Source organism: Prionailurus viverrinus, chromosome D3 (genome assembly GCF_022837055.1).
Source record: "Prionailurus viverrinus isolate Anna chromosome D3, UM_Priviv_1.0, whole genome shotgun sequence".
In the NCBI taxonomy this organism is placed as follows: domain Eukaryota; kingdom Metazoa; phylum Chordata; class Mammalia; order Carnivora; family Felidae; genus Prionailurus; species Prionailurus viverrinus.
In genome coordinates this window covers 71041836-71055129 of record NC_062572.1, presented here as the reverse complement: position 1 = coordinate 71055129, position 13294 = coordinate 71041836, and the positions used below count along the sequence as shown (strand labels likewise).

The 13294-nt window shown below is 46.0% G+C and overlaps 1 protein-coding gene across 2 annotated transcripts in view; it reads left to right on the top strand.

Annotated features, from left to right (window-relative positions):
- MYO5B (myosin VB) overlaps positions 1 to 13294 on the top strand; it is a 339094-nt gene that overhangs the window by 132217 nt on the left and 193583 nt on the right. For both annotated transcript variants that reach the window (XM_047828137.1, XM_047828138.1), the window contains exon 2: positions 11819 to 11929. In XM_047828137.1, the coding sequence (XP_047684093.1) occupies positions 11819 to 11929 (111 nt within the window). The remainder of the gene's footprint in view (positions 1 to 11818; positions 11930 to 13294) is intronic.

The window sequence follows — 13294 nt, the reverse complement described above, 5'->3', positions numbered from 1 at the left end:
TGTGATGACCTGGACTGGGTGAGGTCCCATGTTGTATGTTGTGAATGTCTGTGCTGCTGAGGCAGTTAGGACCACCGGAGTAGATGAATTGCACAATGTGCTTGGGTATCTCTGAAGATGGGGACATGTCCTTTCCCTCTGCTGTGTGTCCCAGCATCTTGCATGCTGCCTGTCATGTGGTAGGTGTTCCGTAAATCCTTATGAACAAATGAGCTAGAGTCTATTTTCTTGTTGGTAGGCCTTGTAGCTTATGGGGATATGCAACAGTTGAATATCTGTTGAAGAATCTCAAGATGTGTTTGACTACTGGGGGGGAGGGGAGGCTGACCTGCTTTGAGCTGTGAAAGAAGATGGAGAGCTGGCTTCAGTCCCAAATGCAAATGTGTAAGGCATTTAAATTCTAAGTTGGATGGGTCTCTTATAGGCAAAGCAAGAACAGGTCAGCATACTCATGTGTTGGGGCAGTTCCCAAAAATTTCCCTGGAAAAGAATGGTTCTAATGCATTTTCTCAGTTAACGTTGTTCTGTGAGGTTGTGTTTGCAGAAGAGGGCTTAGCTTGAAATGACTTCACTGTTGGCTTTTGTTGCTTATAGAGGTCAGAGTGGAACAGGTTTTAAATTTAAAAAAAAAAAAAAAAACCAATGGACTTACCTCTTAGTCTAGGGCTGATAAACTTTTTAATAAGTGTCACTGATTAAAAATTAAGACTGTTTCTCTGGGGAGAGAAATATATTAGTCTTCGGTGGTGGAGAGCAGGAGTATATACCTACATAGCGAAAGAGAAGAACAACTATCCAGTGATGGCATCATAAATGGAATTTATTTTTAAAAAAAATTTATTTTTGAGAGAGACAGCATGAGTGGGGGAGGGGCAGAGAGAGGAGGAGACACAGAATCCAAAGCAGGCTCCAGGTTCTGAGCCATCAGCACAGAGCCGGACTCGGGGCTTGAACCCACAAGCTGCGAGATCATGACCTGAGCTGAAGTTGGACGCTTAACCGACTGAGCCACCCAGGTGCTCCCATAAATGGAATTTAGAAGTAAGAGTGCTTCAGAGAGCTTAGGTGGAAATGAAGATGTGCTCTGGAAAACTGTCTTCAGTGACTTACATATGTGTGATAGGACTGTGGATTACTTAATTCACATACTTGATCCCTCTATGCAGAGAGTGCCTATTCCAAGGACTATAGTCATGTTGCTGGAAGTAGGATTTTAACAAAGCATTAGCTGCTTGGTGGGGTTCTGGCATATATTTAGCAGCATGGAATGTACTAGCTTTGAGTAAATCTTTTTTAGCATCTTCAGCAAGTGTCTTTAGCACCTTACAGAACCAACTTGTCATTGACCTGCAGGACTTTTGGTGAATTTTCCAAAACTTCCACCTGAACACATTGCTTTATAGTGGTTTCTAAGTCTCTAGTATAACTGCAGTTTCCAAGTGTACCGCTGGATAAAATGACTCAGCAGTGCTCCCTGAACACCACGTCCTTCCCATCTTGGTGTCAGTCTGTCACTTGAGGAAGTACTGCTTAACCTTTTAACATCTGTAGAGCGGGAACTGCTAAAGTTGGCCTTCACCAGCCACATAGACATTTGCTTTGTTCCTTAGCTTCACATTGAATTCAGACGGAATCGTGCCTGATCACACGATCAGGTGTCAGAAAGAGTGGAGGCTTTGTTCAAAAGTCTGGATTGAGGTGATGTTGTGTTGTAAGCATGTAAGAAAACAAAGATCAAAGATAGGTTTGTGATGACCAGTGACAGGAATAGGTAGATGGATCTTCCTTCTGATAAATTTGACTTTTTTGTTTCATTTATTTTTAATTTGAGAGCACACATGCAAGTGGGGGAGGAGCTGAGAGAGAGAGAATGCCAAGGGGGGCAGATCCCAATGTAGGGCTCGGACTCATAAACCACATGAGATGGTGACCTGAGCCAAAATCAAGAGTTGGATGCTTAGCTGACTGAACCACCCAGGTGCCCCTTGTTTCATTTAAATAACAGGAAATATTGGCTTTTGTAACTTTGCTATTTAACTGCATTTAATCTGTTACAGAATGAAGCTCGCTTCTTAGCTCCCCCCTACCCCCACTTCTGTCTTCCTTTACTCCAAGGATGTTGAGTGGCTTTTTTCTATCCCAATCTCTCTGCATGAAGTTAAAGTTCTTCCTGGCATTCAGGTTAGCTTAGTTCTCTTTTTTAGGAAAGAACATGGAGCAAGTTCAGTAGAGATCTGGGTTGGGGCTCAGGGATCTACCTGTGGCCCAGAATATGCATGGCTTTTGAGTTGTCAGTGCTGGATGCACAGAAGATTTACATATAGTTCCCTTTGGTTGTAAGTTAGAGAGCTTCCCAGTGAAGAGCATTTGGGGGAAAAGGGAAGGTTATTACCAGTCTGGGAAGACTCTCATGGGATGAGCAAACAGAAACCAGGAAGTAGGCATTAGTGCTGGAGGAGGGGGAGCTAAATTCAGGAGAGAAAGCAGAGGAGTTGGGCATGTGTTCCCATGGTGCTTCGTGGTTCTGCTGGGATTACTTGCTTGTGTCTGTACTCCCCTAGAGTAGATGTCTCCATGTCTCATTGAGGCCCCCCGGGCCTGAGTTCCTGCTGGCATAACAGTAACTACTGAGCCCTTACTGTGTGCTGCATGCTGTGCTAAATGTTTTCTATATGCCAGTTCATTTAATCTTAACAGCTCTAATGTGGAAACATTTCCTCACTGGATAGATGGAAAATCTGAGCCTGAGCTAGAAGTTCAGGCCAGTACCTGATTGCTGAGTCTTTTTGGGGAAAAAAAAAATTATGGAAATATAGTTGACACAATGTTCCATTAGTTTCGGGTGTACAACATAACAATTAAGTCTATAGGTTATGCTCCTCATAAGTGTAGGCTGTCTGTCACTGTTCAGTGCTATTACAGTACCATTGACCCTTTTGCCTATGCTCTACCTTTTATCATGACTTCCTCTTTCTATAGCTGGAAGCCTTACCTCCCACTGCTCTTCACCCATTTTGCCCATTCCTCCCCACCTGCTTCCCTCTGGCAGCCATCAGTTTTGTTCTGTTTATGGGTCTATTTCTCCTTTATGTTCACTCCTTTGTGTTTTTTTGTTTTGGTTTCATACATAACTGAAATCATGTCATTTGTCTTGGACTTAGTTCACTTAGCATATCCTCTAGGTCCATCCAAGTTGACACAAGTGGCCAGATCCTTTTTATGGCTGTATAATCGTTATATATAAATCGTTATATATATTAACCACATCTTTCTTACCTATTCATCTATCAGTGGATACTTAGGCTGTTTCCATATGTTGGCTATTTTAACTAATGCTGCAATAAACATAGGGGTGCATCTGTCTTTTTGAATTAGTGTTTTGTTTTCTTTGGGTAAATATCCAATAGTGGAATTAGTGGATTTCATGGTATTTCTATTTAAAAAAATTTTTTTTCATGTTTAATTTTGAGGGCAAGAGCAAGCAGGGGAGGGGCGGGGGGGGGGTGGACAGAGGATCTGAAGCAGGTTCTGTGCTAACAGCACAGAGTTCGAGCTCGAACTCACGAACCATGAGATCGTGACCTGGGCCACCCAGGTGCCCCTGGTGTTTCTATTTTTACTTTTTGGGGGAACATCCATACTGTTTTCCACAGTGGCTGTGCCAATTTACATTTCCACCAATAGTGCACAAGGGTTCCTTTTTCTCCACATTCTCACCAACACTACTTTGTCTGATTATAGCCATTCTGACAGGTGTCCAAGGATGGCTCATTGTGGTTTTGATTTGCATTTCCCTGATAATCCTCACTAATCAGTGATGTTGAGCCTCTTTTCACGTGTCTGTTGGCCATCTGTATTGCTCCCTGGAAGCATACTCAGGTCCTCTGTCCATTTTTAAACCATTTTTTTTTTTAGCGTTCTATAAGTTCTTGATATCTTTTGGATGTTAACCCCTCAGATACTTAAATCTTAACCTCCTTGCTCTCCAGTTCATCCAGTAGGAGCCCAGTATGAGGGAAGGGAAGACGCTCAGCAACATACTGGTTGGGGGATATTCATGACTTTGTCCCCTCCAGTTTAGGGGTTTAATCATCAGGCCTGGGTTCAGGATGCACCTGGTGTCTGGGCCCATGAACGTGATCTTCAGGCCTCTAAGGTGGGAGAGGATAGTGGGTGGTCCTGCTTGGATAGGTGGAAAAAGTCTAGTCTTTGTCTTGCAGACTTTATTACGTAGAAGGATGAAATGTGACCCATTTCCTCCTATAAGGGCAGTTAGCTGAGGTGTTCTTACGGTTCCTACAACAGGGCAGTACCTGCCAAAGTGTTTTCTTTCCTATTCATAGAAGTATTGTTTCAAAATGGACACCATTACACCAAACAGAGGACATCACTTATGACATCTCTGCAAAGTATGTGTGTGCTTTCCTAACCTCACTTGAATGGAGCTATGAATATTTCAAATTTTTATGAGGAGTATGTGTTTTTTTGGCCTAGAGGGATTTGTAGCCTCTTAGCACTGGTTGTCTGCTCCCCCTCCTTGCACGTGATGCCTTGGGCTCCAGGCAAGGTTGGGGAAGCAGCTTATGGTCCTTTGCCGGAGTGAGCCTTCCTGCCTCAGGCAGCATCTGAGCCCCAGGCCCTGCCTTCTAACATTTGTTGTTCTTTGGAGCCCACAGCCTATCCACTTCTTTCAATCCTGGTGACTTTTGTTCGCTGATGCTGCTTTCTGTAATCAGGCTGGTCTTGTGTGGAGAAATGTGGATTCTGTGTTGCTTGAGGGGTAGAGGCTGACCAACTTTACCTTACATCTTCGTGGAGTTCTGGCACGAAATTCGTGTCCTGAGCAAATGCTATGGAGTATTGTCAGTTTTAGCAAAAGGGACTCCCCTTGCACCCCCAACCAGAGCCCTGATTTTTTAATCCTAGAGCAGAGATCTCCGTGCCTACTAACCGTGACATCATGTCACTGCGAAGGGTACAGCTGTGAACAGGCAGGCAGTGTGCCGGCTCCTGGTGCCCTAACATGGGGAGGAGGGGACGGGCAATTTATCCAGTCAGCCACCAGGTTAGGCTGTGGGCTCCCCTCTAGTCCGTTCCCAGGAGACGGTGCCCACACTGCCTTGCTTCAAGTTTCAAGGCTATGTTGCAACCCAATCTTCAGTCTCTGATTGTTAAAGTACCTGGTGGCTTAACTTGGCACGTCCCTGTAAGTGGCTGTATGTACTTGTTTTTGTGTGTGCTTGCAGGACACTTTGCCTGTGTCAAATACACCCTCGGTGGGACCTGGGCTGCTGGAATCAAGTTAGCATTTCTCCACGAGGGGGCGACAGCAGAAGACTCGAGGTCACAGATTTCTCTGGTCATGGCTTTGACCCTAACTATGCACTGTGAGCTTGGGCAAGTTCTGTGTTTTTCTACCCTCAGTGTTCTTCTCTGTGATACACAGGTGATAACCCTGCTGCTCTCCAGTTTTAAACTAAGATGAAAGGATTAAAGTACTTAAAGTTACTTATTTTAGTGTAAGGCTGTGGAGGTGGCACTATTAATAATTCTAGGGAGTGAATGTTCTCCTTTCCCCAAAGTCCATTTTGATTCTGAGGCTTCTTCTGAAACCATGATTTTTTAACTCTGGCACATCCATTTGAAGCCTAAGAAAAAATACAGTGCTTGGGCCCTACTCTGAGATCTTAATTACTCAAGTGTGGGACATGGGCATTGGTGTTTTTTTTTTTTTTTTTTTTTTTTTTTAAGATCTGCAGATAATTCTTAAATGCCAGCCAGCATTGAGAATCGCTTCTCTCGGGGTTTTGAACTTTAGGCTAGATCCATCTGATGATTTTTAGGCATGGCATGGCTATCTATGAACAACAATTTGCAGGACATTGAAAGGATCCCAGTAACCTGGAGGAAATCCCTTAGGCCTGCTATTTTCCCGTTCCCTAATTCTCTGCAGGATCCCATTCCGGATCCCACTCCTGGCCTAGGATTCCTAGATGAGTGTATACTATTACCACTGTCGCTGTTGCCTAAGGCTTGTAATTCTCTGATGCTGTGGGATTACATTTTATTCTTGGGATCACGTCCTGAGATACATCTTTTTACCTGCACTGTACAGCTGAGGAAACCAAGACTCAGAGCCACTGATCAACTTAACCCAGGCTAGTAAGTGGTGCTTAGATTCTTACCCAGGCTGTCTGGCTGTAGAGCCCACACAGCCATGCTCCTGTACTGCATCATGATCCATGCAAACGGGTAAATGTGATTCCCTTCTTGACAGGGCATTTATATTTTAGCAGGGGCTCTCTGGAGATTATTCTTGGATCCTGAGCTAAAGTGTTTTCAGGCTGAAATGTCCTGTTCAACCACAGGTGGGTAAGGAGAGACCTCTGGGCACATGAGGGTCCATGGTGCCTGCAGATGAGTTACCAAATAAAACCCTAAGCCTGCTCGCTTGCAAACTTTTGGGGGGCATCGGATGTACCTGTGGAGCTTTAAAAACCTCTGCCTGGTTCGCACCCCCTTCCCCCTCAAGGATTGATGTAGTTGGTCAGAGGGGGTTACCTAGCGTGGGAAGCTTTAAAAGCTCCTCAGGTGGTTGTAGGGTGCAGCTGGGGTTGAGCATTACTGCCATGGGCCATCACTGCCTCCAGCAGAGAGCTGCCTTTGCAGGCCCTACAGACAGGGGAGGGAGGAACCTGCGTCTGGAGAAGAGCTCTCCGTGCTGATGCATCTCAATTCAGAGAACTCTGCCTTCTCCGGTTAATATGCGGGGCTCTTTCCAAAAGAAAAATCGCAAGTTTTTTTGGTAATTGGGTCAGATTGCTATCTCTTTAGATATGACAGAGTTAAACATTGTTAAAATGAGATAGTGACAAGTTCAGTGGCGCTATAATTGGGTTATGTGAGTCAGCTGGTCTTTCCTATAATCTGCCTCCAGGAAAGCTGGTAGAGGTCGGATTTGTTTGAAGGAATTCCTTGAAGGTGAGAAAGTGAGAGGCAACACAGAACCTTGGCTGTGGGGAGTTTCTATCTGGCCTGTAGAATCGATGATTTTCTGTTAAAGGAATGTGTTTTATCTTCCTGTTTCTTCAGGCATTAGAAGTGCAGACCCATGCCAATAGAGTGTGTACAGGATACTGTTGGCGTCATCTGCAACAAAAACAGTTTGTTAAATGGAGGTGAAATTCACATAACATGAAATGAACTATTTAAAGTGAACAGTTCAGGGGCATGAATACATTTGCAGGGCTGTGTGGCCACAACCTCTATCTAGTTGGAGAATATTTCCATCACTCCAGCGGAAACCCCTTCCAAGTTCTTAGCCTGTTCACTTGACTGTTTACTCTGCATTGATCATGTTTTGCCTTGTTTGGGGGTTACAAAGGTAATGGATCTTCCTCAGGTGGGTAGGTCTGGGGAGGGAAGGGACAGTGGTGTGGTGGTCGCTAAGTCAGCACATAAAGCAAAATTTGGTTAAAATTGTGCTTGGCAATCCTATCAATTGCTCATCAAGTGTGGCATGCGTGACATTGGGTAACTGAGCTCTGCTCAGTAATTTGTGGGCACTTTAAGCTGAGAATCCATGAAATAGGATAAAGGTGGGAAGGCCTGTTGCAGATGTTGCCCATCCTGTACCATCATAATGCAGGGTTTACCTCGTTCTGCTTTCACGGTGAGCTGCTCTCATCTCCGCGCACGGCCACATGTATCTTCATTGTGGACATGGAGGAAATGACAGCATCTAGCACGGAGCGGGCACATATTAGGTGCTCAAATGTTTACTTGATTTGAATCTAAAACTTGCTTGATCAGGCCTGTAATACACAAGGTCTGTTAAAAGGAGGAGCATTTGACCATCTGTTTCCAGAGTTGGCATCAATCGTTGCTGCTTGCCCACCTGTGCTGAATAACTATCACTCTTGTTAGGAATTGGTCACAACACCCTTCAGAGTATATTTTTATGTGAATTATCTGCTCAACTAGATGGTACGTTCCTTAAAGTCAGGGTGTAGATTTCCATGTTTATACTCGATTACATGGTGCCTACCACAGTGTGTTTACCATATAAACCGGGTGCTTCATAAGTGCATCACTTACTGATTCCTGTCTCAGCACACGTGATTGAGCATCTGTTTTATTTCCAGGGATACAGAGATGCCCAGTAGTATATTGGAAAGAGCTTGAAGTAGTGAGATGAAACTGATGGAAAAGAAATGCCTGCAGAACCGTAAAGTTAATCTTGGAAGGGGTTGCAGCACCTCAGAGTGGGTGAGGGCTAACCCAGGGAAGGTAAGGGTTCAGTGAGGACTGGGAACTGGGACTTGGATTCTGCCCACATGGACAAGTGAGGGAAGGTCATTTTGGACTGAGGAAACGACATGTATAAAGGGTGAGAGCAATGAACTTCACAGCGATGGTCAGATAGTAAACCTTTCAGGCTTACACAACCATTCTCCACATGCAGAAGCAGCCATAGACCATATTCAAATAGAATGTGCTGTTGTGTACCGATAAAATCTATGGACACCAAAATTTGACTTTCACGTAATTGACATGTTATCATCTGGATAGCACCTTTTTTCCCCCTGCAAACCCTTTAACCATTTAAAGACTATTCTTAACTCCAAGGCTGCACAAAAACAGACAGTACACGAGATTTGGCCCAGGGCTATAGTTTGGCTGACCCAGGTACAAAGGGAAGTATGAGCACAGATTGTAGGAGCAGAACAGCAAGTCCTTAGGGTATGCAGTGATTCGGTGGGTGTGGGTGGAGGCTGAGATGCTACATTTCTTTTTTTTAATTATGTTTTATTTTTAAAAATTTATATCCAAATTTATTAGCATATGGTGCAACAGTGATTTCAGGAGTAGTGCCCCTTCCCCATTTAGCCCATCCCCCCCCCACAACCCCTCCAATAACCCTTAGTTTGTTATCCATATTTGAGTCTCCTCTGTTTCTGTCCCCTTCCATTTTTACATTTTGGTTTCCCTTCATCTTTTCATAGGATTTTGTCTTTCTCTAATTTCACTTAGTATAATACCCTCCAGTTCTGTCCATGTAGTCGCAAATGGCAAGATTTCATTCTTTTTGATGGCTGAGTAATACTCCATTTTGTGTGTGTGTGTGTGTGTGTGTGTGTGTGTGTACATACACACACACACCACATCTTCTTTATCCATTCATCCATCTATGGGCATTTGGGCTCTTTCCATACTTTGGCTGTTGTTGATAGTACTGCTATAAACATGGGGGTGCCTGTGTCCCTTTAAAACAGCACATCTGTATCCCTTGGATAAATGCCTAGTGCAATTGCTGGGTTGTAGGGTAGTTCTATTTTTAATTTTTTGAGGAACCTCCATACCGTTTTCCAGAGTGGCTGCACCAGCTTGCATTCCCATGAGATGCTACGTTTCTAACAAGCTCCCAGGGGATTGTGAGGCTGAGGTCCTCACAGCAGCAAAGATCTGAAGCATCATTCTAGTCCCCTTATAGCGCTGATCCTGTGCTGGGCTCTGTGGGATAGGAAAATGGAGAAAATCTTCTGCCTCGAGGTGCTTTTAGTCTATTTGGAGAGAAGAGATTTGTATAAGTAGATGAGTGGACCCTCCCAGAATAAGAATTAAACAGCTAGTGCCAGGCAGTGAGCCTCCCTGGTGCTGGGTGCAATGGACAGGTGTGGCATATGGACAGCAGGGGTCAGGCTGCTGGATCCCCTGTGTGGGTTGGGACTGGGCCCCCTTGGCTTCCAGGATGTCACACAGCTTGATGTCCACATAGCATCATTATCTCTGCTCAGTTCCTATTGGGACTTTCCTCATTCTTCTTTGTCACTCTTCTCTTGAGCCTTTCCTGACACCTTTTATATGGAGTGGAGACTTTGAGGACTGTTTCTCGGGTGTGCTGTACTCCCTCTGCCTGGAGGGGAAGGCCCAGGAGCAAGCTCAAAGGGACAGGAACTGTAGGGAGGCTAAGGAAAGATCCCTCATCTGAAGCTTGGGGACAGGGCCATCAAAGTCCTTGGAGCTGGGCGGAAGATCGGCTTCCATCACAGCGGAGGAGGGAAGTTAGGACACCTGAGGGGAGTAGTGTTGACAGTTATCATTGGCAAATACTGAAAGTTTGCTCTGGAGGTAGCTCAGAGCACTCTTAATGTCTTTCTCTCAAGCACTCAGGTACTGTAAAGCTCAATAGCATCTTCATAAAGATGCGGTCATTCCGGCAGGCTCACAGGCAGAGTGGAGATCCTGTGAGAACCTGATTCTTCATAATGCAAAAAATGACTCTGGCTTTGTATCCTGAGCTGGGACACCCAGGGATGCAAATTGGTGGTGGTTTGCTTTCCCACTAATGAGTATTGATGAGTCGCTCTCGATACTGACCTAGAGACCAGTGCAGGCAGGGTCAGCCAGGCACCTGGGTGGCTCAGTAGTTGGAGCTTCTGACTTCAGCTCGGGTCACGATCTCACAGTTTGTGGGTTTGAGCTCCACATCAGGCTTTGCCCAGACAGCTCAGAGCCTGGAGCCTGCTTCGGATTCTCATTTTCTCTCTCTCTCTCTCTCTCTCTCTGCCCTTCCCTTCCCCAACCCCCCTCAAAAATTAATGTTAAAAAACAAAATGAAGGGCCAGTGACCATCTGGAGGAAAATACCATGTGAAAAAAAAGAAGTTGGGGGGGATGGCAGGACTAAAATTAAAGCCTGACGGCTGCTTGTGCCCGGGCAGCTGACTGACCACAAGGTCAGGGCGTGGAGTCGTCACTCCACAAGGTTGGTTATATTGACCCAGGCACACATTCTGGCTGGCCTTTCAGTCCTAAGAGCTGTTCGTTTCAGGATTGCTGAGAAGGTTCTGTGGCCACGACACTATGTGCGCGGGTGCACCCGTAGCCGGGTTGAAAGCAGAGAGGCCCTGTGGCAATGACATACCTACGAGATGGAGACAGTTGTCTGACGGGCATGAGGAGTGCTGTTAAGAGCAGCCGCCGGCAGGTCCAGATGCCTCAGACATGTGGTGTCCACGGCCGCACGCGCTACTCGCCTGGGGCGCTCCCGTCTCCTCCTGTTCTGAGCTGGTCTGAGGTGGAACTCTCACTGGGTATTTTCACGTTCCCAGGTGACTGTAGTGTGCAGTCAGGGCCGACCCCTTCCCCCCCCCGGTGGATGGAGAGGGCTTATTCACTTACCAAGGGCTGTATTCTTCCCTGCTAGGAGTTCTCCAGCTTAATGACTTTGCAGATCTCCTAGCTGCTGGGGGAGGTGGAGGGGGATTTTTTTGGGTATGTTTGTGGCTCAAAGAATGCACGAATAAATTGAGGTTGCTGACGACTTAAGAGTATGTAAATACACTTTCGATTTGCTGACCACTGTGTTTCACTTCTGCGGGAAAATGGCTTTGTCCCCGAATGCAGTGTATCAGAGCAGAGGTTCCCAGGATTTGAAGATTGGCTCTCCTGTCTCAGTCTTGGCATGTGTTGTTCTGTTCTTTGTTGGCTGGACGCTGCCTCTGACATTGCTCTTTTGCACCACCCTTGAGATGATGGTGCAGAGCTCTGGTGGATGTAACCAGATGCTGGCCTGGCAGTCTTGCTGGGAGAATTATAATTAGATGTGGTGTTCTTAGGATCTATAAAGTGCCCTCTGTCCCCACTCCCGTGGGTTACTTACCTGTTGTCATGGTATTAGACCATCTTGTATTTTGAAACGAGAAGGAAGAGGCGTCCAGATGGCCTTATAACTTCTCTGGAGGGCCCCTCGTAGGTAGTGACACATAAGTAGAAACCTGAAAGCTTTATCGGAGTTTCTTGTTTTAATCTTCCAGTACACGAGGGTCTGGATCCCTGACCCTGATGAAGTGTGGCGCTCAGCTGAGTTAACCAAGGACTACAAGGAGGGAGACACGAGCCTCCAGCTCAGACTGGAAGATGAAACGGTAAGTGCAGGTGGTGGGAGCAGGGAGCACAGGGCTGGCTGGTAGATGGTGGGCTTGAGTTTCCCCTGCAGAGTGGAGCCACTGAGTCCCTGGCATCTTTCTGTTGCTGCTGGCAAACTGTAAAACTGTGCTGTGGCTGTCCCGTAAGTGCCCACTGGTGTTGTAACTAAGAGATCGCTGGTGGCCAAGGCAAGAATCTGCTCAGAGTAGGAGGAGGGTTCCCTTGATGGGGTTGTGGTGTCAGTGGGAGGTGACAAGGAGGGACCATGAGAGACTGCGCACAGTAGAGTGGTCAGAGCACTGGTTCTGGACCCCAGCCTATCTGGGGATTGGGATCCTGGCTCATCCATTGTTAGCTCTGTGCCTTTGGGTGAGTTAGCACTTTCTGTACTTGTTACTTCATCGGTTACAGGGGAGTGAAAGTTGGTCTAGGGGGCTTATGAGAATAAAATGACCTACTATGTGACATGTCCTTAGAATAGTGCCTGGCACACAGCATTCCACATGTGTTAGCTGTGCAGCACGAATTCTTTAGTAGTTGACTTTCATGTGGCTTCATTCAGAAGGAAGACAAGGTGGTTAACTGAAATCTTCCTCCTGTACTGTCCGATTTTCTGCTTTTCATGAGCCTTTAGTGTGACTACTCTTCTCTGTTGTGTGCATTCTACAAATACTTAAATACTTGCACTGTGCTGGGTCATGGAGGTATATGTGGCCCTGTCATTTGGGGGAGGTCACGGAAGTCCAGCAAAGTGTTGTGACACATGGCATTAGGCACAGAAGCTTGTGGATAAGGTGTGGGGTGAGGTGAAGGTGTTGAAGGGGTCAAGGGAAGGAGCCAGCAGAAGACTGGGTGGGGGGCGGGGAATGAGAGAACAGAGTGTCCCAGCGGAAGTTGTGTGTGCCAGTGGCCCCAGGCTGCGGTGTGTTCCCTTGGGGTGTGTTGAAGGAAAGGAGGCCTGTGTACCTGGAAGGCCTTGAAGGCAAGGGGTCAGATGGGTGGCCTGAGGTGAGGACACAGGCAGAGGTCGTTTGGGCTGCGGGGTTTACAGTGGGGCAGACTGGGAGAGAAACAGGTTTTTGAAAAAACAAACACTTTTGAGTATCGTTGACACACAAGGTTACATCAGTTGCAGGTGTACAGCCTAGTGATTGGACAAGTTTATACCTTATGTGCTGGGTGTTCTGCTAAGTGAAGTAAGTCCTACTGACCGAGATGAATGGCACGTGAAATCACTCAATTGTTTTAGATTCCATATGAGGAACAGGTTTTTTTTTTTAATTTTTTTTAACATTTATTTATTTTTGAGACAGAGACAGAGCATGAATGGGGGGAGGGCCAGAGAGAGAGGGAGACACAGAATC